Here is a 27684-nt window from a genome sequence, read left to right as displayed (position 1 = left end):
GACAGAACCGTGAGCAGACGTGAACTAGAGTAGCGACTCTCACAGGGAACTGCGCTGCTGCAGGTGGAATACAGAATCCATTCGAACATTGGAAGTCCCAGAGTGAGTGAGAGGATGTTTTCTGCAGTGAGAGAGTCTGGGAGCAGAGGGCCCAGCCTCAGGATAGAGGGACATCATTGGGTATATTTAAAGCAGAGGTGTAGTGAAAGCATCAAAGGGTACAGGGAAAAGACAGGAGAACCAGCCTTGAAGGAATGGCAGAGCAGGCTCAATGGGCTGAATGGCCTACCTCTGCTCTGTGTTTTAACATAAGGTGGATTAGACCATAAGATAGAGGAGCAGAATTAGGCCATTTGGCCCATCATCTGCTCTGCTCATCCATCATCATCATCATCATGGCTGATCCATTTCCCTCTCAGCCCCAATCTCCTGCCTTCTCCCCCTATCCCTTCATGCCCTGACTAAAAAATTACCTGCATCTTAAACACACAGTCATATTCCTGGCTGTGATACCCACGGCCTGTTTTCTGTTCCAGGGAATCCTTGCAGAGGAAAACAAAAACAAGGAGGCCAAAGAGGAGGAAGATTCTGGAAAGTTCAAGGAAGCGGAGTTGAAAATGCGGAAGCTCTTTGGAATGCCGGAGGTGGAGAAGTTGGTGAATTATTACTCGTGCAGTTACTGGAAGGGCAGGGTCCCCTGGCAGGGCTGGCTGTACCTCAGCGTGAACCACCTCTGTTTCTACTCTTTCCTGCTGGGGAAGGAAGGTGAGAATACAGCTTGCTGGCGGGCTCACCGCGTCATAGTGTGCTCAACCGGATGGTGAAAGCAAGCATGAGAATATGCTGCGTCTTAACCTCGTGCCTAAGGTTACCAGCTCCTCACTGATCACTGGGGATTTGACCATCAGAGACTGTGACTGGGCACCGGGGACTGTCCTAACTTCCTGTCAAACATTGTCAGAGTCACTCTGGTCTCTGAGGACTGTGCTGGTGTGGACATATTGTCATGGAGCACAACAGCTCAGAAACAGGCCCTTCGGCCCATCTAGACAATGCTGAATTATTCTGCCTGGTTCCGTTGGTCCTCCCTGCTACTGGGATAGAGGGGGGGCTTCTGATCCAGGCAACATCCTGGTAAATCTCCTCTGCACCCTCTCTACATCTTCCACATCCTTCTTATAACGAGGTGACCAGAACTGGACACAATATTTCCAGTGTGGTCTAAACAGGGTTTTATAGAGTTGCAACATTACCTCGCTGCTCTTCAACACAATCCCCTGACAAATGAAGGTCAACACTTGATACAGATTGTTAACCACCCTGTCAACTTGTCCGGCAATTTGAGGGATCTATGCACCCCAAGATCCTGTCTTCCACCATGCCGCTAAGAATTCTGCCATTAACCCTGTAATCTGCCTCAGATTCAACCTTACACTTACAAAGTAAATCACTTAACACTTTTCTTGGTTGAACTTCATCTGCCACTTCTCCGCCCACTTCTGCATCTGGTCAACGTCTCGTTGTTCAAAGTAAATTTATTACCAAAGTGATAAACAACCCTGAGATTCATTTTTCTGTGGGCATTCACAGTAAACACAAGAAACACAACAGAGTCAATGAAAGACCTCACACGACAGGAGAAGTAGAATCTGTGTAGATAGAACTGAGGAACAGTAAGGGCAAAAGGACCCAAGTGGGTGTTGTCTACAGGCCACCAAACAGTAGCTTGGATATTGGGTGCAAGTTGAATAGGGAGTTAACATTGGCATGTGGCAAAGGTAATGTCGCAGTAGTTATGGGGGATTTCAACATGCAGGTGAACTGGGAGAATCAGATTGGTGCTGGACCCCAGGATAGGGAGTTTGTAGAGTGCCTACGGGCTGCATTCTTGGAACAGCTTGTACGAGAGCCAACCAGGGGCAAGGCTATTCTGGATTTAGTGTTATGTAATGAACAGGATTTGATAAGTGATCTTGCAGTAAAGGAGCCATTAGGAGGTAGTGATCATAATATGATAAGCTTTTATCTGCAATTTGAGAAGGACAAGGGCAGATCGGAGGTGTCAGTGTTGCAGATGAACAGGGGAAACTATGGAGCCATGAGGGAGGAGCTGGCCAAAGTTGACTGGACGGATAGCCTAGCACAAAAGACAGTGGAACAACAATGGCAGGTATTCTTGGGAATAATACACAAGGTGCAAAATCAGTTCATCCCCCAGAGAAGGAAGGATTCAAAGGGGGGAAAGGGGCCACAGAGGTTGACAAAGGAAGTCAGAGATTGCATAGCATTAAAAAAAAAGGAAATATGATAGAGCTAAGGTGAGTGGGAGGACAGATGATTGGGAAGTTTTTAAGGAACAACAGAACTTAACTAAAAAGACAATACGGGGAGAAAAAGTGAGGTATGAACGCAAGCTAGCCAGGAATATAAAGGAAGATAGCAAAATCTTTTTTAGGTATGTGAAGAGAAAGAAGATAGTTAAGAACAATGTTGGGCCCTTGAAGAATGAATTGGGTGAAATTATTATGGGAAACAGAGAAATGGCAGAAGAATTTAATGAGTGCTTTAGATCTGTCTTCACTAAGGAAGACACAAGCAATCTCCCAGATGTATGGATGGGCCAAGGACATAGAGTAACAGAGGAAATGAAACAGATTGACATTCGGAAGGAAACGGTGGTGAGTAGACTGATGGGACTGAAGGTTGACAAATCCCCAGGTCCAGATGGTCTGCACCCTAGGGTGCTAAAGGAGGTGGCCCTGGAAATTGCGGATGCATTGGTAATCATTTTCCAATGTTCCTTAAATTCAGGATCAGTTCCTGAGGATTGGAGAATGGCTAATGTTATGCCACTTTTTAAGAAAGGAGGGAGGGAGAAAACCAAGAACTATCGACCTGTCAGCCTGACATTGGTGGTGGGAAAGATGCTAGAGTCCATTATTAAGGATGAAATAGTGGCATATCTAGATAGCAGTGATAGGATTGGGCCGAGCCAGCATGGATTTACCAAGGGTAAATCATGCTTGACTAATCTGATGGAGTTTTTCGAGGATGTAAGCAGGAAGTTAGAAGGGGGAGATCCAGTGGATGTAGTGTACCTCGATTTTCAGAAGGCATTTGATAAGGTCCCACATAGAAGATTGGTGGGTAAAATCAAAGCTCAGGGCATTGGGGGGGGGGGGGGAAGGCATTGACATGGATAGAAAACTGGCTGGCAGATAGAAAGCAAAGGGTAGCGGTGAATGGGTGCTTCTCGGAATGGCAGGTGGTGATTAGTGGGGTGCCACAGGGCTCGGTATTGGGACCACAGCTGTTTACCATTTACATTAATGATTTGGATGAAGGCATAAAAAATAACATTAGCAAATTTGCTGATGATACTAAGCTGGGTGGCAGTGTGACATGTGATGAGGATGTTAGGAGAATTCAAGGTGACTTGGATAGGCTGGGTGAGTGGGCAGATACTTGGCAGATGGCGTTTAATGTGAATAAGTGTGAGGTTATCCACTTTGGGAGTAAGAACAGGAAGGCAGATTATTATCTGAACGGTGTAGAGTTAGGTAAGGGAGAAATACAAAGAGATCTAGGAGTCCTTGTTTATCAGTCACTGAAGGTGAGTGAGCAAGTGCAGCAGGCAGTGAAGAAGACTAATGGAATGTTGGCCTTTATTACAAAGGGAATTGAGTACAAAAGCAAGGAAATCCTCTTGCATTTGTAAAGAGCCCTGGTGAGACCACACCTGGAGTATTGTGTACAGTTTTGGTCTCCAGGATTAAGGAAGGACAGTAGAGGAAGTGCAGTGTAGATTCACGAGGTTAATTCCTGGGATGTCCGGACTGTCTTACGCAGATAGGTTAGAGAGACTGGGCTTGTACACGCTGGAATTAAGGAGATTGAGAGGGGATCTGATTGAAACATATATTATTAAGGGATTGGACAAGATAGAGGCAGGAAATATGTTCCAGATGCTGGGAGAGTCCAGTACCAGAGGGCATGGTTTGAGAATAAGGGGTAAGTCATTTAGGACAGAGTTAAGGAAAAACTTCTTCTCCCAGAGAGTTGTGGGGGTCTGGAATGCACTGCCTCAGAAGGTAGTGGAGGCCAATTCTCTGGATGCTTTCAAGAAGGAGCTAGATAGGTATCATGGATAGGGGAATCAAGGGATATGGGGACAAGGCAGGAACAGGGTATTGATAATAATTGATCAGCCATGATCTCAAAATGGCGGTGCAGGCTCGAAGGGCCGAATGGTCAACTTCTGCACCTATTGTCTATTGACAGGACGGACAAACAACCAGTGTGCAAAAAACTAACACACTACAAATACAAAAAGAAAGAGAAAAAGTAATAAATAAGCAATAAATATCGAGAACATGAGAGGAACAGTTCTTGAAAGTGGGTGGTTGTAACCTACAACTCTCCAGACTGTCCACATCGCCACAAACCTTCATGTCATCTGCCTCATCCAAGTCACTCATTACAAAGGCAGGGGTCCCAGGACATACCCCGTGGAACTGTTGTGCTGTTGTGTTGTACAGGCAAAATGAACTTTGTCGTGTGTACATCAGGTCATACAGTGAAATGTGCTGTTTCCGTCACACCAACCCAGTAAGGATGTGAGAGAGGTACAGCACAAAAACAGGATGTTTGACCCATCTAGTCCATGCCAACCTGTTATTCTGCCCAGTCCCATCAACCCACACCTGAACCATAGCCCTACATACCCCTCCCATCCATGTACCTATCCAAACTTAAATGTTGAAATCAAACCCACTTCGACCGGCAGCTCATTCCACACTTCCAACACCCACTGGGTGAAGAAATTTCCCCACATGTTCTCCTTAAACATTTCACCTTTTACCCTTAACCCATGACCTCTGGCCTCATCCAATCACAGGCATAAAAGCCTGCTTGAATATATCCTATCTATGCCCCTCATAATTTTGTATACCTCTGTCAAATCTGCCCTCATTATCCTACACTCCAGGGAATCAACTCCTAAACTATTCAAACTTTTTCTATAACTCAGGTCCTCAAGTACCACCAACATACTTCTAAATTTCCTCCGCACTCTTTCAGTCCCTCTATGGACTTGTCTATACTTCTCGCTACCTCGTTAAATCAAACAGCATAATCACAGACCTCACCTCCCTCCACCCCCCCCCCCCCCACTTCGGCAGAAGCCTGAAAGCACGTATCAGCAGGCTCAAGGGCCACAGACCATACAACATAGGAGCACCATTCGGCATCAGGGCTGATTTATTGTCCCTCTCAACCCCATTCTCCTGCCTTCTCCCCATAACCTTTGACGTCCTGGATAATCAAGAACTTGTTGAGCTCTGCCTGAAATATGCCCAGTGACTTGACCTCCACAGCCAACTGGCAATGAGTTCCACAGATTCACAACCCTCTGGCAAAAGAAATTCCTCTTCATCTCTGTTCTAAGTGGATCTCCCTCTATTCTGAGCCTGTGCCCTCTGGTCCTAGACTCCCCCACTATAGGAAACATCCTCTCCACATCCACTCTATCTGTGTCCTCTGGTCCTGTACTCCCCCACTATAGGAAACATCCTCTCCACATCCACTCTATCTGTGTCCACTGGTCCTAGACTCCCCCACTATAGGAAACATCCTCTCCACATCCACTCTATCTGTGTCCTCTGGTCCTAGAATCCCCCACTATAGGAAACATCCTCTCCACATCCACTCTATCTGTGTCCTCTGGTCCTAGACTCCCCCACTATAGGAAACATCCTCTCCACATCCACTCTATCCAGTCCATTCAATATTCAGTAGGTTTTAGTGAGGTGCCCACCCCCCCCCCCCCAATTCTTCTAAACTCCAGGGAGTATAGCCCCAGAGCCATCAAGTGCTCCTCTTGTAGTGCTGGGGTCAGCACGCAAGTGTTGCTGTGCTTCCAACTCCAACGTAGCGTTCCCACATCTCATTGACCAGGGCGTCAAAGGTTAGAGAGAGAATGGAGTTGGTCAGCCATGATGGAATGGCAGGACAGACTCCAAGGGCCTAGTTCTGCTCTGACCCTAACCAGCGGAAGGCTGGATGCCTGAGGAACACCACTTGGGACATCGTACGGAAAATGTCTTCTTTCCAGGTGCTCAGTTGGATCATTTGGGGAGGTAAAGGCTGAGGGAATGACAGAGGGCCGAGGTTTAACGTGTCTCTTCTGGTTTCAGTGAAGCTGGTGATCAGGTGGGTGGACGTCACGCAGCTAGAGCGGAACGCCACGCTGCTCTTCCCCGAGTGCATCAAGGTCAGCACCAGAGACCAGGAGCATTACCTCTCCATGTTCCTGAACGTCAGTGAGACCTTCAAGCTGATGGAGCAGCTGGCCAACATTGCCATGCGGCAGCTGCTGGACAACGAGGGCTTCTCCGAGGACAAGTGCCTACCCAAGCCCAAGAGCGCGCTCAGGCACGTCTCTGTGCTCAAGAGGTTCGTTCCATCCCCACGAGGTTCAGCACCAGAATCAGCTTCAGGAAATGTATTTTTAAGAAGTTAAATTGAACAACTCATACATAAAGAACAAAAAAAAAATTGAGGTTATGTATGTGGGTTCATTGTTCATTCAGAAATTCGACGGGAAGATGGGAGCAGATTTTCAGGCCGGAGTTGACTGGAGTTAAAAGGTCGGCTCAAAATAATGGGCTGAGGGGCCTGTACTGTGCTGTACTGTTCTTCAGTTCTCTAAAACCTTCCTCTCCCTACGGTAGAATCAGAATCAGGTTTAATATCACCAGCATATGTAGTGAAATTTGTTGTTCAAAAAAAACCTTTCTCTGACATCACCATCTATACTTTCCTCCAATCACCTTCCAACTATGCCTCTTGTGTTTAGCTATTTCCTGCCTGGAAAACCATCTTGTACACCTCCATCATCTCTCATCCTCCTTCACTCTGAAGAGAAAAGGCCTAGCTCACTCAGTCTATTCTGATAAGACATGCTCTCCAATCGAGGTAGCAGCCTGGTAAATCTCTCGTTTATTGTCATTTAACCATATACGTGTTTACAGCTAAATGAAACATCACTCCTCTGGGACCAAGGTGTAAAACACTGCATATCTCACATATAGCACGTCAAATAATATTAACAGATAATGAGAATATTCTGTAGATACACAAGTTGACGTAAAGTGCATAACATCACATAGTTAAATATTCAGGAGTATTACTGCAGCTGGTGCTGTGTGTTCACCAGCCTCCCAGCCTGGGGGAGGAAGCTGTACCCAGCCTGACAATCCTTGTTCTTATACACAGGTACTTCTGTCTGGCAGTAGGAGGTCAAGTGATAGTGGGATCCAAATGCAGAGCTTCTGTATGGGTTGGAAGGAGACCCTGATGATTCTTTCAGTAGTCGTCATAATCCGTTGCACGGTCTTGTGGTCAGATGCCTGGCAATTCCTGTTTAATACTGTCAGATCACCCTGAATGGAGCTGCACTACAACGTGGTTCGGATGGGAATGGGGAGCCTTGCTCATCTCAATCTGCTCAGGAAGTGGGGGGTGCTCTAAAATTTCCACATCCTTCCTATAATGAGGCGACCGAAACTGAACACTGTACTCCCAAGTGTACTGATGTACAGAGTCTTGCACACTGTTCATACAGATCAGATCATTACACCGTGCACTGAGGTAGAACGAGGGAAAACAATAAGAGAAGCAGAATAAAGTGTCACAGTTACAGAGAAGTGCAGTGCAGGCAGACAGTAAGATGCAAGGTCTGAACGAGATAGCTTGTGAGGTCAAGAGTCCATCTTATCGTAGCAGGGGACTGTTCAATTGTCCCTGTAACAATGGAAGGAAGGAAAGGCAAATACATTCTCAAGGAGGAGAATGCAAAGCAAAGGTGTAATGCTCTCCTCTTTATGTAGTTGAGTGAGCTGTCAGTGGAAGTGGGTTTGATTTCAACATTTAAGAGAAGTTTGGATCGGTACATGGATGGGAGGGAAATGGAGGGCTAAGGTCTCGGTGTGGGTTGATGGGACTAGACAGAAAAACAAGTTGGTATGGACTAGATGGGTCTGTTTCTGTGCTGTACTTGTGTATAGGGCTCTTTCAGTAGGATCTGTACTTCAGAAAGATCTCACTGTTGTACAGAGCTCAGGATTGTCCAGAATTGTTAACAAGATCAGATGCTGACTCAACAAGGGACTTAATTTTCTCTCTCAGAGCACAGTTTGTCCAGCTATCAGATCTTTGTCCAAACCTGTGAATATCTTGGTCAGCTGCCATTTTCCCCAGAACCTGTTCCACTCCTCTGTTAGCACTGGGTCTGGTCAGAGGTGCTCACCATGGAGAACTGTCACTGGAAAGTAGTGTCCATAATAAGGGACCCCCACCACCCAGGCCAGTCTCACTTCTCACTGCTCCCGTCAGGGACCCCACCATCCAGGGCACTCTCTCTCCTCACTGCTCCCGTCAGGGACCCCACCACCCAGGCCATTCTCTCTACTTGCTGTTCCCGTCAGGGACCCCACCATCCAGGGCACTCTCTCTACTTGCTGCTCCCGTCAGGGACCCCCACCACCCAGGACACTCTCTCTTCTCACTGCTCCCATCAGGGACCCCACCACCCAGGCCACTCTCTCTTCTCACTGCTCCCGTCAGGGACCCCACCACCCAGGCCATTCTCTCTACTTGCTGCTCCCGTCAGGGACCCCACCACCCAGGCCAGTCTCTCTTCTCACTGCTCCCGTCAGGGACCCCACCACCCAGGCCACTCTCTCTACTTGCTGTACCCATCAGGGACCCCACCACCCAGGCCAGTCTCTCTTCTCACTGCTCCCGTCAGGGACCCCACCACCCAGGCCATTCTCTCTACTTGCTGCTCCCGTCAGGGACCCCACCACCCAGGCCAGTCTCTCTTCTCACTGCTCCCGTCAGGGACCCCCACCACCTAGGCCACTCTCTCTTCTCACTGCTCCCGTCAGGGACCCCACCACCCAGGCCACTCTCTCTACTTGCTGTACCATCAGGGACCCCACCTCCCAGGCCAGTCTCTCTTCTCACTGCTCCCGTCAGGGACCCCCACCACCCAGGCCACTCTCTCTACTTGCTGCTCCCGTCAGGGACCCCACCACCTAGGCCAGTCTCTCTACTTGCAGCTCCTGTCAGGGACCCCCACCACCCAGGGCACTCTCTCTTCTCACTGCTCCCATCAGGGACCCCACCACCCAGGCCACTCTCTCTACTTGCAGCTCCCGTCAGGGACCCCACCACCCAGGCCATTCTCTCTTCTCACTGCTCCCATCAGGGACCCCACCACCCAGGTCATTCTCTCTACTTGCAGCTCCTGTCAGGGACCCCACCACCTAGGCCATTCTCTCTACTTGCTGCTCCCCACCACCCAGGGCAGTCTCTCTACTTGCTGCTCCCGTCAGGGACCCCACCACCCAGGACACTCTCTCTTCTCACTGCTCCCGTCAGGGACCCCACCACCCAGGTCATTCTCTCTTCTCACTGCTCCCATCAGGGACCCCACCACCCAGGCCACTCTCTCTACTTGCAGCTCCCGTCAGGGACCCCACCACCCAGGCCATTCTCTCTTCTCACTGCTCCCATCAGGGACCCCACCACCCAGGTCATTCTCTCTACTTGCAGCTCCTGTCAGGGACCCCACCACCTAGGCCATTCTCTCTACTTGCTGCTCCCGTCAGGGACCCCACCACCCAGGCCAGTCTCTCTACTTGCTGCTCCCGTCAGGGACCCCACCACCCAGGCCAGTCTCTCTACTTGCTGCTCCCGTCAGGGACCCCACCACCCAGGACACTCTCTCTTCTCACTGCTCCCGTCAGGGACCCCACCACCCAGGCCACTCTCTCTACTTGCTGCTCCCGTCAGGGACCCCCACCACCCAGGCCACTCTCTCTACTTGCTGCTCCCGTCAGGGACCCCCACCACCCAGGCCACTCTCTCTACTTGCTGCTCCTGTCAGGGACCCCACCACCCAGGCCACTCTCTCTTCTCACTGCTCCTGTCAGGGACCCCACCACCCAGGCCACTCTCTCTACTTGCTGCTCCCGTCAGGGACCCCATCACCCAGGCCATTCTCTCTTCTCACTGCTCCTGTCAGGGACCCCACCACCCAGGCCACTCTCTCTTCTCACTGCTCCTGTCAGGGAACCCCACCACCCAGGCCACTCTCTCTTCTCACTGTTCCCGTAAGGGACCCCCACCACCCAGGCCACTCTCTCTTCTCACTGCTCCCGTCAGGGACCCCACCACCCAGGCCACTCTCTCTTCTCACTGCTCCCGTCAGGGAACCCACCACCCAGTCCACTCTCACTTCTCACTGCTCCCGTCAGGGACCCCACCACCCAGGCCACTCTCTCTTCTCACTGCTCCCGTCAGGGACCCTGTCCATCCAGGCCATTCTCTCTGCTTGCTGCTCCCGTCAGGGACCCCACCACCCAGGCCATTCTCTCTGCTTGCTGTTCCCGTCAGGGACCCCACCACCCAGGCCACTCTCTCTACTTGCTGCTCCCATCAGGGACCCCACCACCCAGGCCACTCTCTCTTCTCACTGCTCCCGTCAGGGACCCCACCACCCAGGCCACTCTCTCTACTTGCAGCTCCCGTCAGGGACCCCCACCACCCAGGCCACTCTCTCTACTTGCTGTTCCCGTCAGGGACCCCCACCACCCAGGCCATTCTCTCTACTTGCAGCTCCCGTCAGGGACCCCCACCACCCAGGCCATTCTCTCTACTTGCTGTTCCTGTCAGGGACCCCCACCACCCAGGCCATTCTCTCTACATGCAGCTCCCGTCAGGGACCCCACCACCCAGGCCATTCTCTCTACATGCAGCTCCCGTCAGGGACCCCACCACCCAGGCCATTCTCTCTACTTGCAGCTCCCATCAGGGACCCCCACCACCCAGGCCACTCTCTCTACTTGCTGTTCCCGTCAGGGACCCCACCACCCAGGACACTCTCTCTTCTCACTGTTCCCGTCAGGGACCCCACCACCCAGGCCACTCTCTCTTCTCACTGCTCCCGTCAGGGACCCCACCACCCAGGCCACTCTCTCTTCTCACTGCTCCCGTCAGGGACCCCACCACCCAGGCCACTCTCTCTTCTCACTGCTCCCATCAGGGACCCCACCACCCAGGCCACTCTCTCTTCTCACTGCTCCCGTCAGGGACCCTGTCCATCCAGGCTACTCTCTCTACTTGCTGCTCCTGACAGGAAGGAGGTACAGGACCCTCAGGACTCTCACCACCAGCTTCAGGAACAATTATTACCCCTCAACCATCAGGAACCTGAACCAGAGGGGATAACTTAATTTGTCCCATTACTGAATTGATTCCATAACCTATAGATTCACTTACAAGGACTCTACAACTCTATTTATTTATTAATTATTTATATATAATAAATTTTTTCTTTCTGTATTTGCACACTTTTTCTCATTTGCCTATTGGTCGTTTGTCCATCTAGTGTGCGGTCTTTCATTGATTCTGTCGTGTTACTGTGAACGCCTGCAAGAAGATGCATTTCAGTGGTATTTGGTGATGTATATGTATTTTGATAAATTAGTTAATTTTGAACACTGACTCCTGTCTCTGTGTAGGGACCTGGATGCACGGGCAAAGAACGAGCGTTACCGATCCACGTTCCGCCTCCCACGGGACGAGCGGTTGGACGGCCACACCGAGTGCACCCTCTGGACCCCCTTCGATAAGATGCACATCATGGGACAGATGTTCGTCTCCAATAACTACATCTGCTTTGCTAGTAAAGAGGAGGATGCCTGTAACCTGATCATTCCCCTGCGGGAGGTAAATCTATCATTCTGCCACCCAGAGCTATGAACGCAAGCCTTAAATATTTGAATATTATCTTTATTTCTCACTATATTTGCACTGGGTGGAACAGTAAAGTAGAGGTTTGCGTAATGCTTTTCAGTTCTGCTGCTGTCCGTAAAGAGTTGGTACATTCTCCTCGTGGCCCTGTGGGTTTTGTCCAGGTGGTCCGGTTCCTCCCTCATTTCAAAGACGTGTGCATCAGTGGGTTAATTGGTTATGTGGGTGCAGTTGGGTGGTGTGTCTTGTTGGGCCGGGAGGACCTGTTACCATCACTGTGATGGGTCTCTAACAATGTGATAACTGTGTTCGCAGGCTGGAAATTAGAGCTCAAATTGTGTCCCATGTAATTTCATAATTATCATGCTGGCAAAGGGTGTCAGCTTGAAACGTCGACTGTTTATTGCTCTCCATAGATGCTGAGTTCCCCCAGCATTTTGTGTGTGTTGCTCTGGATTCCCAGCATCTACAGAATCACGTGTTTATGTTCAGAATTGTAATTCATTTTTTAGAAACGACTAACCTTTCTTGTTCGCAGGGCCAGGTTTTGTCGTCACTGATGCTGTATTCCATCTGCAATGCAGTGACATAAAATTATAAATCATAGAGCTAAATGACAATGGGAAAAACGGATTAATGCAATTGTGTTACCCTTTTAGCATCCACCCCCCCGCATTACCTTTACTTTCTACCCTCCCCCTATCTGCCCATCACACACACATTCCCTAACCCTAACCCTCCAATCTGATGGCATGAAGATCAATTCTCTAACTTCCTGTAATTTCGCTCCCCCCCCTTCTGTCTTTTTCCATTCCCCATTCTAGTTCTCCTGTTACCCCTTCTACTCACCTGCCCATCACTCCCTCTGGTTCTCCTCCTCCCTTGCTTTCTCACATGGTCCAGTCTCCTCTCCAATCAGATTCCTTCTTCTTCAGCCCTTTACTGCTTCCACCTATCACCTCCCATCTTCTTGTATCATCCCCACTCCTCCTCCATCACCTCACTTTGATCCAGCCAGGGTCAGGGACACAGCGTTTTGGAGGGGGAGGGAGAGCAGCCAGATGTATTGGTACCAGTGACATAAGAAGGAAAAGCAAAGAGATTCTGAAGAGAGAATTTAGAGAGCTAGGCTGAAAGCTGAGAAGCAGGACATCTAGAGTTGTAATTTCTGGATTGCTGCCTGTGCCACGTGCTAATGAGGGTGGAAACAGGATTATTCGACAGATACATGTGTGGCTGAGAAGCTGATGCAGGGGGCAGGGCTTCAGGTTCTTGGATCATTGGAACACACACAACACGCTGGAGGAACTCAGCAGGTTCGCAACATCCGTGGAAACGAACAGTCAATGTTTTGGGCCGAGACCCTTCGTCAGGACTGAAAAGGGAGGGTCAAGGGCCCTATGAAGAAGGTGGGGGGAGGGTGGGAAGGAGAAGGCTGGTAGGTGCCAGGTGAAAAACCAGTGAGGGGAAAGATCAAGGGGTGGGGCAGGGGAAGCAGGGAGGGGATAGGCAGGAGAGGGGAAGAAGGAATGTAAGGGGAAAGCACTATGGCTAGTAGAAGGAGGCGGAACCATGAGGGAGGTGATAGGCAGCTGGAGGAGGAGGCAGAGGGAAACTGGGATGGGGGACGAAAGAGGGAGGGAATTACCAGAAGTTGGAGAATTCAGTGTTCATACCAAGGGGCTGGAGACTACCCAGACGGTACATGAAGTGTTGCTCCTCCAACCTGACTTTGGCCTCATCATGGCAGTAGAGGAGGCCATGTATGGATATATCTGAATGGGAATGTGAAGCAGAGTTGAAGTGGGTGGCAACTGGGAGATCCTGTCTGTTGTGACAGACAGAGCGGAGATGCTCGACAAATCAGTCCTCCAATCTGCGTCGGTTCTCACCGATGTAGAGGAGGCCGCACCAGGAGCACAGGGTTCAATAGATTACTCCAACAGTCTCACAAGTGAAGTGTTGCCTCACCTGGAAGGAGTGTTAGGGGCCCTGAATGGTGCTAAGAGAGGAGGTGTGGGGACAGGTGTAGCAATTATGTTTGCAGGGATAAGTGCCAGGTGGGAGATCCGTGGGGAGGGACGTGTGGTCCAGGCAGTCGTGGAGGGAACAATCTCTGCAGAAAGTAGAGGGAAAGATATGCTTAGTGGTGGGGTCCTGTTGATGGTGCCGGAAGTTGCAGAGGATAATGTGCTGGATCCGGAGGCTGGTGGGGTGGTAGGTGAGGACAGGGGGAGCTCGGTCCCTGTTGTGGTGACGGGAGGATGGACGACGCTTCACTTCTGAGTCTGTTGGGGTTGTCTGTTGCATCCGGTGCTCCCAGTGTGGCCTCCTCTACATCGGCGAGACCCGACGCAGATTGGGGATTGCTTCGCTGAACACCTCCACTCCGTCTGCAACAACAGATGGGATCTCCCGGTTCAAACATGCTGGAGGAACTCAGCAGTTCGGGCAGCATCTGTTGAAATGAGCAGTCAACGTTTCATGCTGAGACCCTTCGTCAGTCCTGCTTTGACCCCAGCATCTGCAGAGTATCTTCTGTCTTGGATCAGTGGGATCTCTTCTGGGGGAGGTATGACCTGTTCAACAGTGATGGGTTGCACCTGAAGCCAAGGGGGACCAATATTCTCACGGGCAGGTTTGTTAGAGCTGTTGGGGAGGGATAGGAAGGTAGGCAGAGGGGGTGGCATGGCTGTGCTCGTAAAGAATGCCATCAAATCAGTAGAAAGATGTGACATAGGATCGGGAGATGTGCAAGGGTAAAAGGACCCTGCTGGCAGTTATAAACAGATCTCCAAACAGTAGCTGCGATGTGGACCACAGATTACAGCAGAATTGGGTGTTACGTAATGAACCGGAAGCAAATAAGGAGCTTAAGGTAAAGGAACCCTTAGGAGGAGGCAGTGATCGTAATATGAATGAGTTCAATGTGAAATTTGACAAGGAGAAAGTAAAGTCTAACTTAACAGTATTTCAATGGAGTGAAGGAAATTACAGTGGTATGAGAGAGGAGATGGCCAAAGTAAATTGGAAGGAGATGCTGGCAGGGATGTCAGCAGAGCAGCAATGGTGTGAGTTTCTGGGAGAAGTAAGGAAGGTACAGGATAGTTTTTTTCCAAACAAAAAAAAAGTGCTGAACTGGCAAAATGGTACAACTGTGGCTGGCAAGGGAAGTCAAAGCTGATGTAAAAGCAAAAGAGAGGGCATACAATAAAGCAAAGATTAGCAGGAAGGTAGAGGATTGGAAAGTTTTTAAAAACCTACAGAGAGCAACTAAAATAATTATTAGGAGGGAAAAGATGAAATATGAAAGCAAGCTTCAAACAATATTAAGGTGGATAGAAAAACCTTTTTCAAGTATATAAAAAAAATTAAAGAGAGATGAGAGTGAATATAGGACCACCAGAAAATGAGGCTGGAAAAATAATAATGGGGGACAAGGAGATGGCAGATGAACTAAATGAGTATTTTACGTCAGTCTTCACTGTGGAAGATACTGTGCCAGATGTTGAAGGGTGTGAGGGAAGAGGAGTGAGTGCAGTTACTGTTACAGTGGAGAAGGTGATCAAAAAGCTGAAAGACCTAAAGGTACATCAGTCACCCAGACCAGATGAACTGCACCCTAGGGTTCCAAAGGAAGTAGCAGTATAGTTACTTTATTGAATTGATAGTCAGTATTGATGGTCAATAACTTTATAGTTATTGAATTGTTAGTCAGTTCAAAAGGAACATTTCCTAATGCAAGATTGCAGAGAATTTAGGTCTTTCAACATCTACAGTAACATTTGCAATTTTCTAGTCCTCTGGCAACATGCCAGAGTCCAGTGATTTTTCAAAGATCATTACTAATGCCTCTATAATCTACAAACCCCATTTCCAGAAAAGTTGGGATATTTTCCAAAATGCAATAAAAACAAAAATCTGTGATATGTTAATTCACGTGAACCTTTATTTAACTGATGAAAGTACAAAGAAAAGATTTTCAATAGTTTTACTGACCAACTTAATTGTATTTTGGAAATAGACACAAATTTAGAATTTGATGGCTGCAATACACTAAACAAAAGTTGGGACAGAGGCATGTTTACCATTGTGTTACATCACCTTTCCTTTTAATAACACTTTTTAATCGTTTTGGAACTGAGGATACTAATTGTAGTAGATTTGCAATTGGAAATTTTGTCCATTCTTGCTTGATATAAGACTTCAGCTGCTCAACAGTCCGTGGTCTCCGTTGTCTGATTCTCCTATTCATGATGCGCCATACATTTTCAATAGGAGATAGATCTGGACTGGCAGCAGGCCAATCAAGCACACGCACTCTGTGTCTACAAAGCCACACTGTTGTAGCCCGTGCAGAATGTGGTCTGGCAGTGTCCTGCTGAAATAAGCATGGACGTCCCGGGAAGAGACGTCGCCTTGATGGCAACATATGTCTCTCTAAAATCCTAATATACCCCTCAGAGTCAATGGTACCTCACATACATGTAACTCACCCATGCCGTGGGCACTGATGCACCCCCATACCATCACAGATGCTGGCTTTTGCATCTCGCTGATAACAATCAGGATGGTCGTTTTCATCTTTGGCACGGAGAACTTGATGCCCGTTTTTTCCGAAAACTAGCTGAAATGTGGACTCAACGGCAACGGCTCTGTCCGTGACTGCAAAAAACTGCAGAGAAGTGTAGACACATCACAGAAACCAGCCTCCCCTCCCGGACTCTCTCTACACAACTCACTGCCTCAGTAAAACAGCCAGCAGAATCAAAGATCCCATCCACCCCTGACAATCTCTCTCCCCCTCTCCCATCAGGCAGAAGATACAAAAGCCTGAAAGCTCATACCACCAGGCTCAAGGACAGCTTCTACCCCACTGTTATCAGTGAAAGCTCATACCACCAGGCTCAAGGACAGCTTCTACCCCACTGTTATCAGTGAAAGCTCATACCACCAGGCTCAAGGACAGCTTCTACCCCACTGTTATCAGTGAAAGCTCATACCACCAGGCCCAAGGACAGCTTCTATCCCACTATTATCAGTGAAAACACATCCCACCAGGCCCAAGGACAGCTTCTACCCCACTGTTATCAGTGAAAGCACGTCCCACCAGTCCCAAGGACAGCTTCTACCCCACTGTTACCAGTGAAAGCACGTCCCACCAGGCTCAAGGACAGCTTCTACCCCACTGTTATCAGTGAAAGCACGTCCCACCAGGCCCAAGGACAGCTTCTACCCCACTGTTATCAGTGAAAGCCCATCCCACCAGGCCCAAGGACAGCTTCTACCCCACTGTTATCAGTGAAAGCACGTCCCACCAGGCCCAAGGACAGCTTCTACCCCACTGTCATCAGTGAAAGCACGTCCCACCAGCCCAAGGACAGCTTCTACCCCACTGTTATCAGTGAAAGCACGTCCCACCAGGCCCAAGGACAGCTTCTACCCCACTGTTATCAGTGAAAGCACGTCCCACCAGGCCCAAGGACAGCTTCTACCCCTCTGTTATCAGTAACAGCACGTCCCACCAGGCCCAAGGACAGCTTCTACCCCACTGTTATCAGTAACAGCACGTCCCACCAGGCCCAAGGACAGCTTCTACCCCACTGTTATCAGTGAAAGCACGTCCCACCAGGCCCAAGGACAGCTTCTACCCCACTGTTATCAGTGAAAGCACGTCCCACCAGGCCCAAGGACAGCTTCTACCCCACTGTTATCAGTGAAAGCACGTCCCACCAGGCCCAAGGACAGCTTCTACCCCACTGTTATCAGTGAAAGCACGTCCCACCAGGCCCAAGGACAGCTTCTACCCCACTGTTATCAGACTGTTGAAAGGTCCCCAAATACGAATTTGTCACGCTATACATGTGAGAATAATAAACCAATTTATCAATTTCATCCAGATCGTAAAAATTGCCCAGAGGATCATCGGGCTCTTCCTACCCCCATTTGTGTGTTTTTACTGGAGCGTTGCAGATGAAGGGCCCAAAGCATTGTTGAGGATTCTCTCCACCTGTTCCACAGTGTCTTTGACCCAAAACCGTCAGGAAGGAGGTACAGGAGCATCAGGACTAGGACCGCCAGACTGGGTAACAGCTTTTTCCCCCAGGCTGTGAGACTAATGAATACCCTACCACCACCGGGGTCTCATCAATAGGAGAGTGAGCTGTGCTGCTCACTACAAACATATTGAATTTTATTTGTTAACTTATTTATGGTAATATTGTGTTTTATATGCTGTGTGTGATGTAAGTTTTGTGGGGGCACCGTGGTCTGGAGGAGCATTGTTCCGTGTGGTTATATATCTGTACAGTCAGATGACAGTAAACTTCAACTTGAGTGTGAAGCGATTGATGGTACTGTGTTCTTGGTTGTCAGCGTTGTGGGATAGGACAATAAGAGGTGGTGACTCCCCTGGCTCCTGACCCCTGGCGTTCTGTGTTTGCAGGTGACCGTTGTTGAGAAAGCCGACAGCTCCAGTGTCCTTCCCAGCCCTCTCTCCATCAGCACCAAAAGCAAAATGACCTTCCTCTTTGCCAACCTGAGGGACCGGGATTTCCTTGTGCAGAGAATCTCCGACTTCCTGCAGCGAACCCCGTCCGGGAAGCTGGCCCGCAGCCCCAGTAGCCCAGGGGCTCAGGTAACCCGCTTTCTGACCCCCTGTGGATCCCAACGCGTTTGTGATTCAAAGGTTCTTCAGAAGTCAAGACTGAGATAATAAACTGCAGAAGTTCAAAGTAAACTGATGATTAAAGTACACGTGTGTCACCAGATACAACCCTGAGATTCACTTTCTCAAATACAAGTAAACAACAAAAAAAGCAAAATAATACTCATAAGTAAATAGCAAAAAAGATCAAGACATGAGTTGTAGAGTACTTGAAGGATGTGGGAACAGTTCAGTGAGGGGTGAGTGAAGTTATTCCCTCTGGTTCAAGAGCCTGATGGTTGAGGGGTAATCTGGTGGTGGGGTCCCTGATGATGGACGCTGCTTTCCTGCAAAAACGCCCCGTGTAAGTATACTCAATGGTGAGGAGGTCTTTACCCATGATGGACTGGGCCACATCCATGACTTTTTGTAGGTTTTTGTGGCTTATGATCATTTTATGAAGAGTTATAAGAGCAAAGGAGAAGAGGCATGAGGAGAGACAGCAAAGGAAGGAGATGGATTTTAAGTAGCCATCAACTCCTCATACCAGTCTACTGATAACAGGAAATCTGATCAGAGCCCAGAACACAGTACAGCACGTGAACAGACCCTTGGCCCACAATGTTGTGCTGAATCAATTAAAATTAGTCAAATGGTTAACTAAACTAATCGTTCCTGTCTACACAATATCCATATCCTTCCATTGATAACAGTTGACCAATAAGAAAGCCGGATTCAAGTAATGTGACACCCTGCCGCTGAAAGAAGAGGAATGCGGAGTCAAGTGTGACGACTGGAAAATCCACTGAACAATTAGTGCAAAGCTCAGGACGTTGGAGTTCTGTGTTCAATTCTGTTCCTTCTTGTATGCGTGTAGATTCCCTCCGGGTATTCGGGTTTCCTCCCCAGTCCAAAGGCACACCAGTTAGTACAGTAGTAAGATGTGGTCATGTAATGTAGCTGTCAGAAGCATGGTGACATTTGTGGCCAACCCCAGCACATCCTCACTGATTTGATTTGATGTAAAAATGCATATTTTCTGATGTGTGTGACAAAGCTAATCTTTTTTTGAATCTGTTCCCTTGTTTTAGGTTTCTCCGGGGCTGGACGAGGCTTCCTCCCCTTGTTCCCTGACGTCGAGTCCAGGGTTGGCACTGGGCATCAAGCAGTTTCCTTTCGGTGACGGGGATACCCCCACCGCCAGCCGGCCACTGATGTCGATCTTCCGCCAGGAGTCCCCAGAGGAGTTTAATTCCAAGATGGTATGGTGCTTCTGGACCTTCTGTCAGGAGAATCACCTGGGGGAGTTGGGGGGGGGGGGGGGGAAGATCGGTGACCAAAGCAGCCAATCATAGGGGTGAATTTTGACAATGACAGGGTTGGAAACCAGGGGTAGTTTGTTCAGCTGTGGTCAGGAGATCTTGAAGAGATCCTTGGTCTCACAGGCGCAGTTTCCTTGGGAATTGTATGTTCAGTGGCCACTTTATTATCTATCTCCTGTACCCGATAATGTAATGAGCGGATGTTCGTCCACTTCAGTTTTCGATGTGCTGTGCTCTTCTGCACAACACTGTTGTAACACATGGAAATTAGAGTTGCTGTTGCTTCCTGCCAGCCTGAATTCTCCTCCGACTTCTCTCATTAACGAGGTGTTCTTGCCCACAGAACTGCCGCTCACCAAAAATCATTCTTTGATTATACCTCTTCCCCATTCTGAACAACAGCTGAACCTCTTGACCATGCTTTTATGCATTGAGTTGCTGTCACATAATTGGCTGATTAGATATTTGCATTAACATATGGGTGTATCTAATAAAGTGGCCACGGAGGAGGCCTTTTGGCCCATTGGATCTGTGCCAGCTCACAGAGCAGTCCCATTCCCCATCATGTTTCTCCATGAGGTACTTTAAGAGTATAGAAAATGTAAGAAAATTCTAAAGAAGGAAATTAGGAAGGCAAAAAGAAGACATGAGGTTGCTTTGGCAGATAATGTGAAGGTAAACCCAAAGGGTTTCTACAGGTATATTAAAAGGATAGTAAGGGACAAAATTACTCCCCTAGAAGATCGGAGTGGTAGTCTATGTGTGGAGCCGCACGAGATGGGGGAGATCTTAAACAGTTTTTGTTTGCATCAGTATTTACTCAGGAAACTGGCATAGCGTATATGGAAGGAAGGGAAACAAGCAGTAGTGTCATGGAACATATAGAGATTAAAGAGGAGGAGGTGCTTGCTGCCTTTCAGCGAATAAAGGTAGATAAATCCCCTGGGCCTGACAGGATATTTTCTTGGATCTTGAGAGAGACTAGTGTAAAAACTGCAGGGGCCCTGGCAGAAATATTTAAAATGGCCTTAGCCCTGGGTGTGGTGCCGGAGGATTGGAGGGCAGCTCATGTTGTTCCGTTGTTTTTTTTAATTAGTTTTTTTATATATTTTCTACATCGCTACAGATTAAAAGAAAACCCAGATCAAAATGAAGAACATTAATACAGTGCAAAAATAAACATACAATAATAATATAATACAAAAGAAGATAATTGAGAAAGCACCCAAATTGAAGACATGTAAAATTCCTCCCCAAGCCCCGCAACAAAAAAAAACTCCAGACCAACCACAGCACAATATAGAGAGTATAAATCAGGACAATCAAACCCCCAAAACTGTAAATACACTTAGCTACAGAAGAAATTAATGCCTACTACCAAAAAAAAAGGAGCTGAAAGCAAGGGACCGAAAAAAAACCTTAGTTAAGAGGAAGGTTATGAAAGTACTCAATAAAAGGTCCCCAGACCTTATGGAACTTTGTATCCGAATTAAGAACTGAATAATGAATTTTTTCAAGGTCTAAGCAGGACATAATATCATTAAGCCATTGAGCATGCGTGGGCGGGGCAACATCTCTCCATCGAAGGAGGATTAAACGTCTAGCCAGGAGAGAGGCAAAAGATAATATTCGACACTTAGTCGAACTCAGACGTAAATCTGTCTCACCCAAAAAACCAAACAAAGCAATTAAAGGGTTAGGTTCTAGGTGGTGATTCAGAATATAAGATAACGTTATGAAGACATCTTTCCAAAATTTCTCCAAGCTCGGACAAAACCAGTACATATGAATGAGAGAGGCTTCGCCCCTTTTGCATTTATCACAAAGAGGACTAATATTAGGGTAAAATCGAGATAGTTTAGATTTAAACATATGGGCTCTATGAACAATCTTAAACTGTAAAAGGCAATGGCGAGCACAAAGAGAGATTGAATTAACCGATTTGAGAATCGAGTCCCAAGTCTCATCAGATAAGGAGATATTTAAATCCTGCTCCCAAGCCATTCTAATTTTATCCACAGGGGCACGCCGTAAGGATGCTAATTTATCACAAATAAATGATATTAAACCTTGACATAGTGGATTAATAGAAAGAAATAAATCCATGACATTTTTCTCAGGCATTTCAGGGAAGTTAGGAATTAAAGGATTAAGAAAAAGTGTCTAATTTGGAGATATCTAAAAAAATGAGCATTGGGCAGATTGAACTTAGCAGAGAACTGTTGAAAAGATGCGAAGCGATTATCAATAAAAAGATCTTCAAAATGTCTAATGCCCTTCCTATACCAATCATGGAATGCTGAATCATACGTAGTAGGTAAAAAAAGGTGATTATGTAAGATAGGGCTAGAAAAGGAAAAACCATGGAAACCATAAAATTTCCTAAACTGAGCCCAAATACGCAAAGTGTGTCTAACAAGAGGATTAACAATTAATCTGGACAAACTACTAGGGAGTACAGAGCCAAGAAGTGCAGAAATAGATAAATCTTTAGTGGAACTCAACTCCATTGCCACCCAATTAGGGCACTTGGGTTGGCCGTGGAAAAAAGACCAAAAGGTAGCACAACATATATTAGCTGCCCAATAATATAAACGAAAGTTAGGTAAAGCCATGCCACCCTCTTTTTTAGATTTTTGGAGATAAACTTTATTAATTCTAGAGCGCTTATTCTTCCACAGATATGACAAAATAATAGAGACTAAGGAATCAAAAAAAGATTTAGGAATAAAAATTGGGATTGATTGAAATAAATATAAAAGTTTAGGGAGAACATACATTTTAACAACATTAATATGACCTACCAAAGACATAGATAGAGGTGACCATTGTAACACACTCTGTTTTATAGTATATGAAAGATTGGCAAAATTTTCACGAAAGAGATCTTTAAACTTCCTTGTGACTGTAATCCCAAGATAAGTAAATTGATTATGAACTACTTTAAAAGGGAGATCACGGAATGTTAATTCTTGTGCCTCTTTATTAATTGGGAAAAGTTCACTCTGATGTAAATTAAGTTTATAGCCAGAGATCTGGCTAAACTGGTCAAGAAGTGAAAACATTGGAGGTAAGGATGTAGACGGATTTGAGAGAAAGAGTAATAAGTCATCAGCATAGAGAGAAACTTTATGCTCAACACCCCCTCTCCAGATCCCGGTCAATTCAGGACAGTTTCAAAATGCTATTGCCAAAGGTTCTATAGCCAAATCAAAGAGAAAGGGACTTAAGGGGCATCCCTGACGGGCGCCACGTTTGAGGTTAAATAATTGGGATTTCTGAAAATTAGTCAAAACCGAGGCAGTAGGACAAATTTTTCTAAAACTGCAAAAAGTTAGTTCCACTCCATACGATCAAATGCTTTCTCCGCGTCGAGCGAAATAACACATTCAGGAATCCCAGTTGGGGGTGAATATAAAATGTTAAAAGCTGAATGTTAAAAAAAAGAAGACGGTTTTTAATAAAACCAGTTTGATCATCAGAAATAATAGAGGGAATAACAGTTTCTAATCTATTAGCCAAAACTTTGGCCAAGATTTTAACATCAACATTAAGCAAAGAAATCGGCCTATACGAGGAACACTCTGTTGGGTCTTTACCCTTTTTTAATAAAAGAATAATAGATGCCACATTAAAAGAGGGTGGCAATTTACCATAATTAAACGAGTCAGATAATACTGAGAATAACTGAGGAGAAAGAAGTGAAGAGAATGATTTATAAAATTCTACGGGGATCCCATCAGGTCCAGGAGATTTCTCTGAAGACAATACAGAAATTGCAAAAGATATTTCTTCTGATGATATAGGCGCATTAAGTTTGGCTTTAAAATCAGATGAAAGCGAAGGAATATTCAGATTATTTAAAAACTGATCAACAGAGATATTCTCATTCAGAGATTCAGAGGAATAAAGTCGAGAATAAAAATTTTTAAACGCGTCATTGATTTCTAAGTGATCCGATGTAAAGTCTCCGTTCTCCTTCCGGATCATTGTAATATGTTGTTTGGCTTTGGAACGTCTCAGCTGATTGGCTAGAAATTTACCAGATTTGTCACCATGAATATAAAAGCGACTCTTACTTTCAAGAAGTTGGCGTTCGACAGGTTGAGTAGACAGAAGATTAAATTTAGTTTGAAGTTCTACACGCTTCTTGTATAATTCAGGATTCTTAGTTTGAGCATACAGTTGATCCAATTCTTTAATCTGATTAGTGAGGTCTAATCGATCTGCACAGGACTTTCTATTAAGATTTGCTGTATAGGAGATTATTTGACCCCTCAAATATGCTTTCATGGCATCCCAGACAATCTGGGATGACATTTCAGATGATGTATTGGTGTTAAAATAAAAGGTTATCTGATCCTTAATAAATTTTAGAAAATCATCATCCGATAATAAAGTTGAGTCAAAACGCCAGTGTTTATTCCTCTGAGGGAGACCAGGAAAATTTAAAGACAAAGTAATTGGGGCATGGTCAGAAATTAGTATACTCTGATAATCACAAGAATAGACAAATGGAATAAGTTGATTATCGAGTAAAAAGTAGTCAATTCTAGTAAATGTATGGTGAACATGTGAAAAAAAAGAATAATCTCTCTCAGGTTGAAGGAAACACCATATATCAGAGATACCATAATTAGAGAGAAAAGAGTGAATAGCTAAGGCAGATTTAGTAGGTAGTCTAGTAACAGAGGACGATCGATCCAAATTAGGATCTAACCAACAATTGAAATCACCACCCAGTATAAGAGAGTATGAGTTTAAATCTGGTAGTGAGGAGAAAAAGCGTTCAAAAAAATTAACATTATCAAAATTGGGAGCATACAGGTTTGCTAGTATAACTTTAGTATTATATAATTTACCAGAAACAATAATAGAATGGCCATTTGTATCAGATATCTTATTATGGAGTTCAAAAGGAATATTTGAATTAATAAGGATGGAGACCCCCCCCCCCCCCCCCAGCTTTGGCGGCAAAGGATGAATGAAAATGCTGACCCGCCCACTTTGACAAAAGCCGAGAATGATCAAAACTACGAATATGAGTTTCTTGAAGGAAAGCAATGTCAACTTTGAGTTGTTTAATATGCAACAAGACCTTCCTTCTTTTAACAGGATGATTCAATCCCTTTACATTCCAGCTCACAAAGTGTATTAACCATTATCAATTGTTAGTGCATAGAAGGTAGCAGGCATATAAAAAATCAAGCAGTACAATAACAGTCTGGGAGCAAAAATGTAAACATAGATCCGTAGAATCAAAACAGAGACATGTCCTGAATAACAAAGGAAAACAAAAGAAACAGTGAGTAGTGTTGGAACTGGAGAATCCACCCCACCCTCGTAACCCAAAACTAGACGGCTACCTAAAAAAGCAGCTAGCTCTACCAAAAAAATTAACCCAAATATGACTTCTAGTTCTGTGTCGTTAACAAAAGTTCCGTATAAATAATATAGCAAATAATAACTAATTTATGCACTAGAAAAGAGAATTACAAATAGGAACAACTTCAACAGAAGTATAGAGCTTAATACAAAGAAAATCAGAAGAAAACTAAAACTAACCTACCCACGAAAAATTATAAAAGGTTAAAAGAGAAAAAAAGGGAGGGAGAAAAGGGAGAAATTATAAATTCAAAGAGAGTACTTATCAACCATTTACAGAAAAAAAAAACAAAACTTAAACTATGAATCAACCAACAGGGAGGCCTTCAATAAAAACTCCAAACCTCCAAAACAAGTTAAAGTCAATTGTAGATCTCTACAGATAAAGTTATACAAAAATAAAATAGACTTACACAAGTAAAATCTAAAAGTCTGCAGGGAAACATTAAACTTAGATTATCTATTTAGAAAAAACACACCAAGTCCAGGGAGAGATTGACTATAGCCCTTAGAGTTTCAATAGATAACGTCTGAATTATTCAAGTAAAGTCTGAGTTCGGAAAAAATAGTTTTACATCGAGAAGTACTTAACAACCATTTTAGAAGGTCAGGCCGGTTCCGAAGAAGACGAGGTGGCCGGAAGACTTCCTACAAACACCTCAGCCTCCTTCACTGATTTAAACTACTTATAATCTCCAGTAGTAAGCGTAATTCGAAGATCGGCTGGATTTCAGAGGGAGGGTCTGAATCCGCGAATAAAAAAGCACTTTCATTACACCTTTAAACTCAGCACTCATCTTCAGAACCTGGGGGGCATAATCCTCCACAAAACGAATGACCGTGTTTTGAAAAGCAAAAGTACCTCTGTGGCGTGCCTCCATAATCAAACGGTTTTTCACCTGGTATTGATGAAAGCATAAAATAACCGGCCGTGGACGGGAACCCAGAGTTGCACAAGGAACATATGTCCTGTGAGCCCTTTCAAGCTCAGGTAGAGTCGGAAGAAATTCTTTCCCGAAAATCTCACAGAGAAAATCAGAAAAAAATTCAACGGGAGAGCCGTTTTCACTGGCCTCTGGCAAACCAAGAATTCGGAGATTGCAACGTCTGCTCCGATTTTCAAGATCCACCATTTTGGAAAAAAGTTTACTGTTCTTCTCTAGGTTGGAGCAGAGAGTTTCAAGATACTGAACACGGCATTTTAAATCTTCAGAAGTTGAGTCAATGCGAGATAAATGTTCAGCATGTTCATCCACTTTAGCATTGACCTGATCCAATTTGAAATCCAGCTGGTTGAAAGAAGTTCTAAATTCAGTTCTAAAATCCATTAAAGTATCTTGTCGATGTTGTTCCAAAACAGCGAGAATGTCAGCCGGCAAAGCCGTAGAAGTTTCCTTTTTCCCGGTTTTAGTACTTTTGGTAGCCATTATAAGATAGATGTGTTCGCAGGCAGGTAAAAGAGAACTAATAAAATACCTAACTAAGGTTTAAGAAGGGAGACATATAGTGCAAAGATAGAAAGGATAACGGAGCAAAAGTTCGGAGCGACTAAACAATCGCCATCTTACCGGAAGTCTCCGGTTCTGTTGTTTAAAAGAGGTTCCAAAAGTAAACCAGGTAATTACAGGCTGGTGAGCCTGACATCACTAATAGGTAAACTATTGGAAGGTGTTCTGAGAGATTGGATATACAAGTACTTGGACAGCCAAGGGTTGATTCAGGATAGTCAGCATGGCTTTGTGCAAGGCAGATCGTGTTTAACGAATCTTGTAGAGCTTTTCAAGGAGGTTACCAAGTGTGGATGTTGTCTATATGGACTTTAGTAAGGTACTTGACAAGGTCCAACATGGGAGGTTAGTTTAGAAGGTTCAGACACTAGGTATCCATGGAGAGGTTGTAAACTGGATTTGAAATTGGTTGTAAGGGAGAAGACAGAGAGTGGTAGTGGATGATTGCTTCTCAGACTGCAGACCTGTGACTAGTGGTGTGCTCAGGGATCTGTGCTGAGACCATTTTTGTTTGTTGTCTATATCAATGATCTAGATGATAATGTGGTAAATTGGATCAGCAAGTTTGCTGATGACACTAAGATTGGAGACGTTGTGGACAGTGAGGAAGGCTTTCAAAGCCTGCAGAGGGATCTGGACCAACTAGAAAAATGGGCCAGAAAATGGCAGGTGAAATTTAATGCAGACAAGTGTGAGGTGTTGCATTTTGGAAGGACAAATCAAGGTAGGACATACACAGTAAATGGTAGGACACCGAGGAGTGCGGAGAAACAAAGGGATCTGTGAGTTCAGATACGTAATTCCCTGAAAGTGGTGTCACAGGGAGACAGGGTTGTAAAGAAGGCCTTTGGCATGCTGGCATTCATGAATCAAAGTATTGAGTATAGGAACTGGGATGTTATAGTGAGGTTGTATAAGACATTGGTGAGGCCATACCTGGAGTATCATGCGCAGTTCTGGTCACCTACCTATAGGAAGGATATCAGTAAGATTGAAAGAGTGC

General features: G+C 45.9%; 1 protein-coding gene across 1 annotated transcript in view; it reads left to right on the top strand.

Annotated features, from left to right (window-relative positions):
* LOC132405689 (TBC1 domain family member 9B) overlaps window positions 1-27684 on the top strand; it is an 87477-nt gene that overhangs the window by 13808 nt on the left and 45985 nt on the right. Inside the window, exons 4-8 of the mRNA XM_059990696.1 lie at window positions 537-765; window positions 6195-6453; window positions 11589-11796; window positions 18266-18457; window positions 19558-19728. Of these exons, the coding sequence (XP_059846679.1) occupies window positions 537-765; window positions 6195-6453; window positions 11589-11796; window positions 18266-18457; window positions 19558-19728 (1059 nt within the window). The remainder of the gene's footprint in view (window positions 1-536; window positions 766-6194; window positions 6454-11588; window positions 11797-18265; window positions 18458-19557; window positions 19729-27684) is intronic.

Source organism: Hypanus sabinus, chromosome 15, assembly GCF_030144855.1.
Source record: "Hypanus sabinus isolate sHypSab1 chromosome 15, sHypSab1.hap1, whole genome shotgun sequence".
NCBI classification, from domain to species: domain Eukaryota; kingdom Metazoa; phylum Chordata; class Chondrichthyes; order Myliobatiformes; family Dasyatidae; genus Hypanus; species Hypanus sabinus.
Note: the sequence above shows the minus strand (reverse complement) of the source record. Positions and strands in the feature narration are given on the sequence as shown.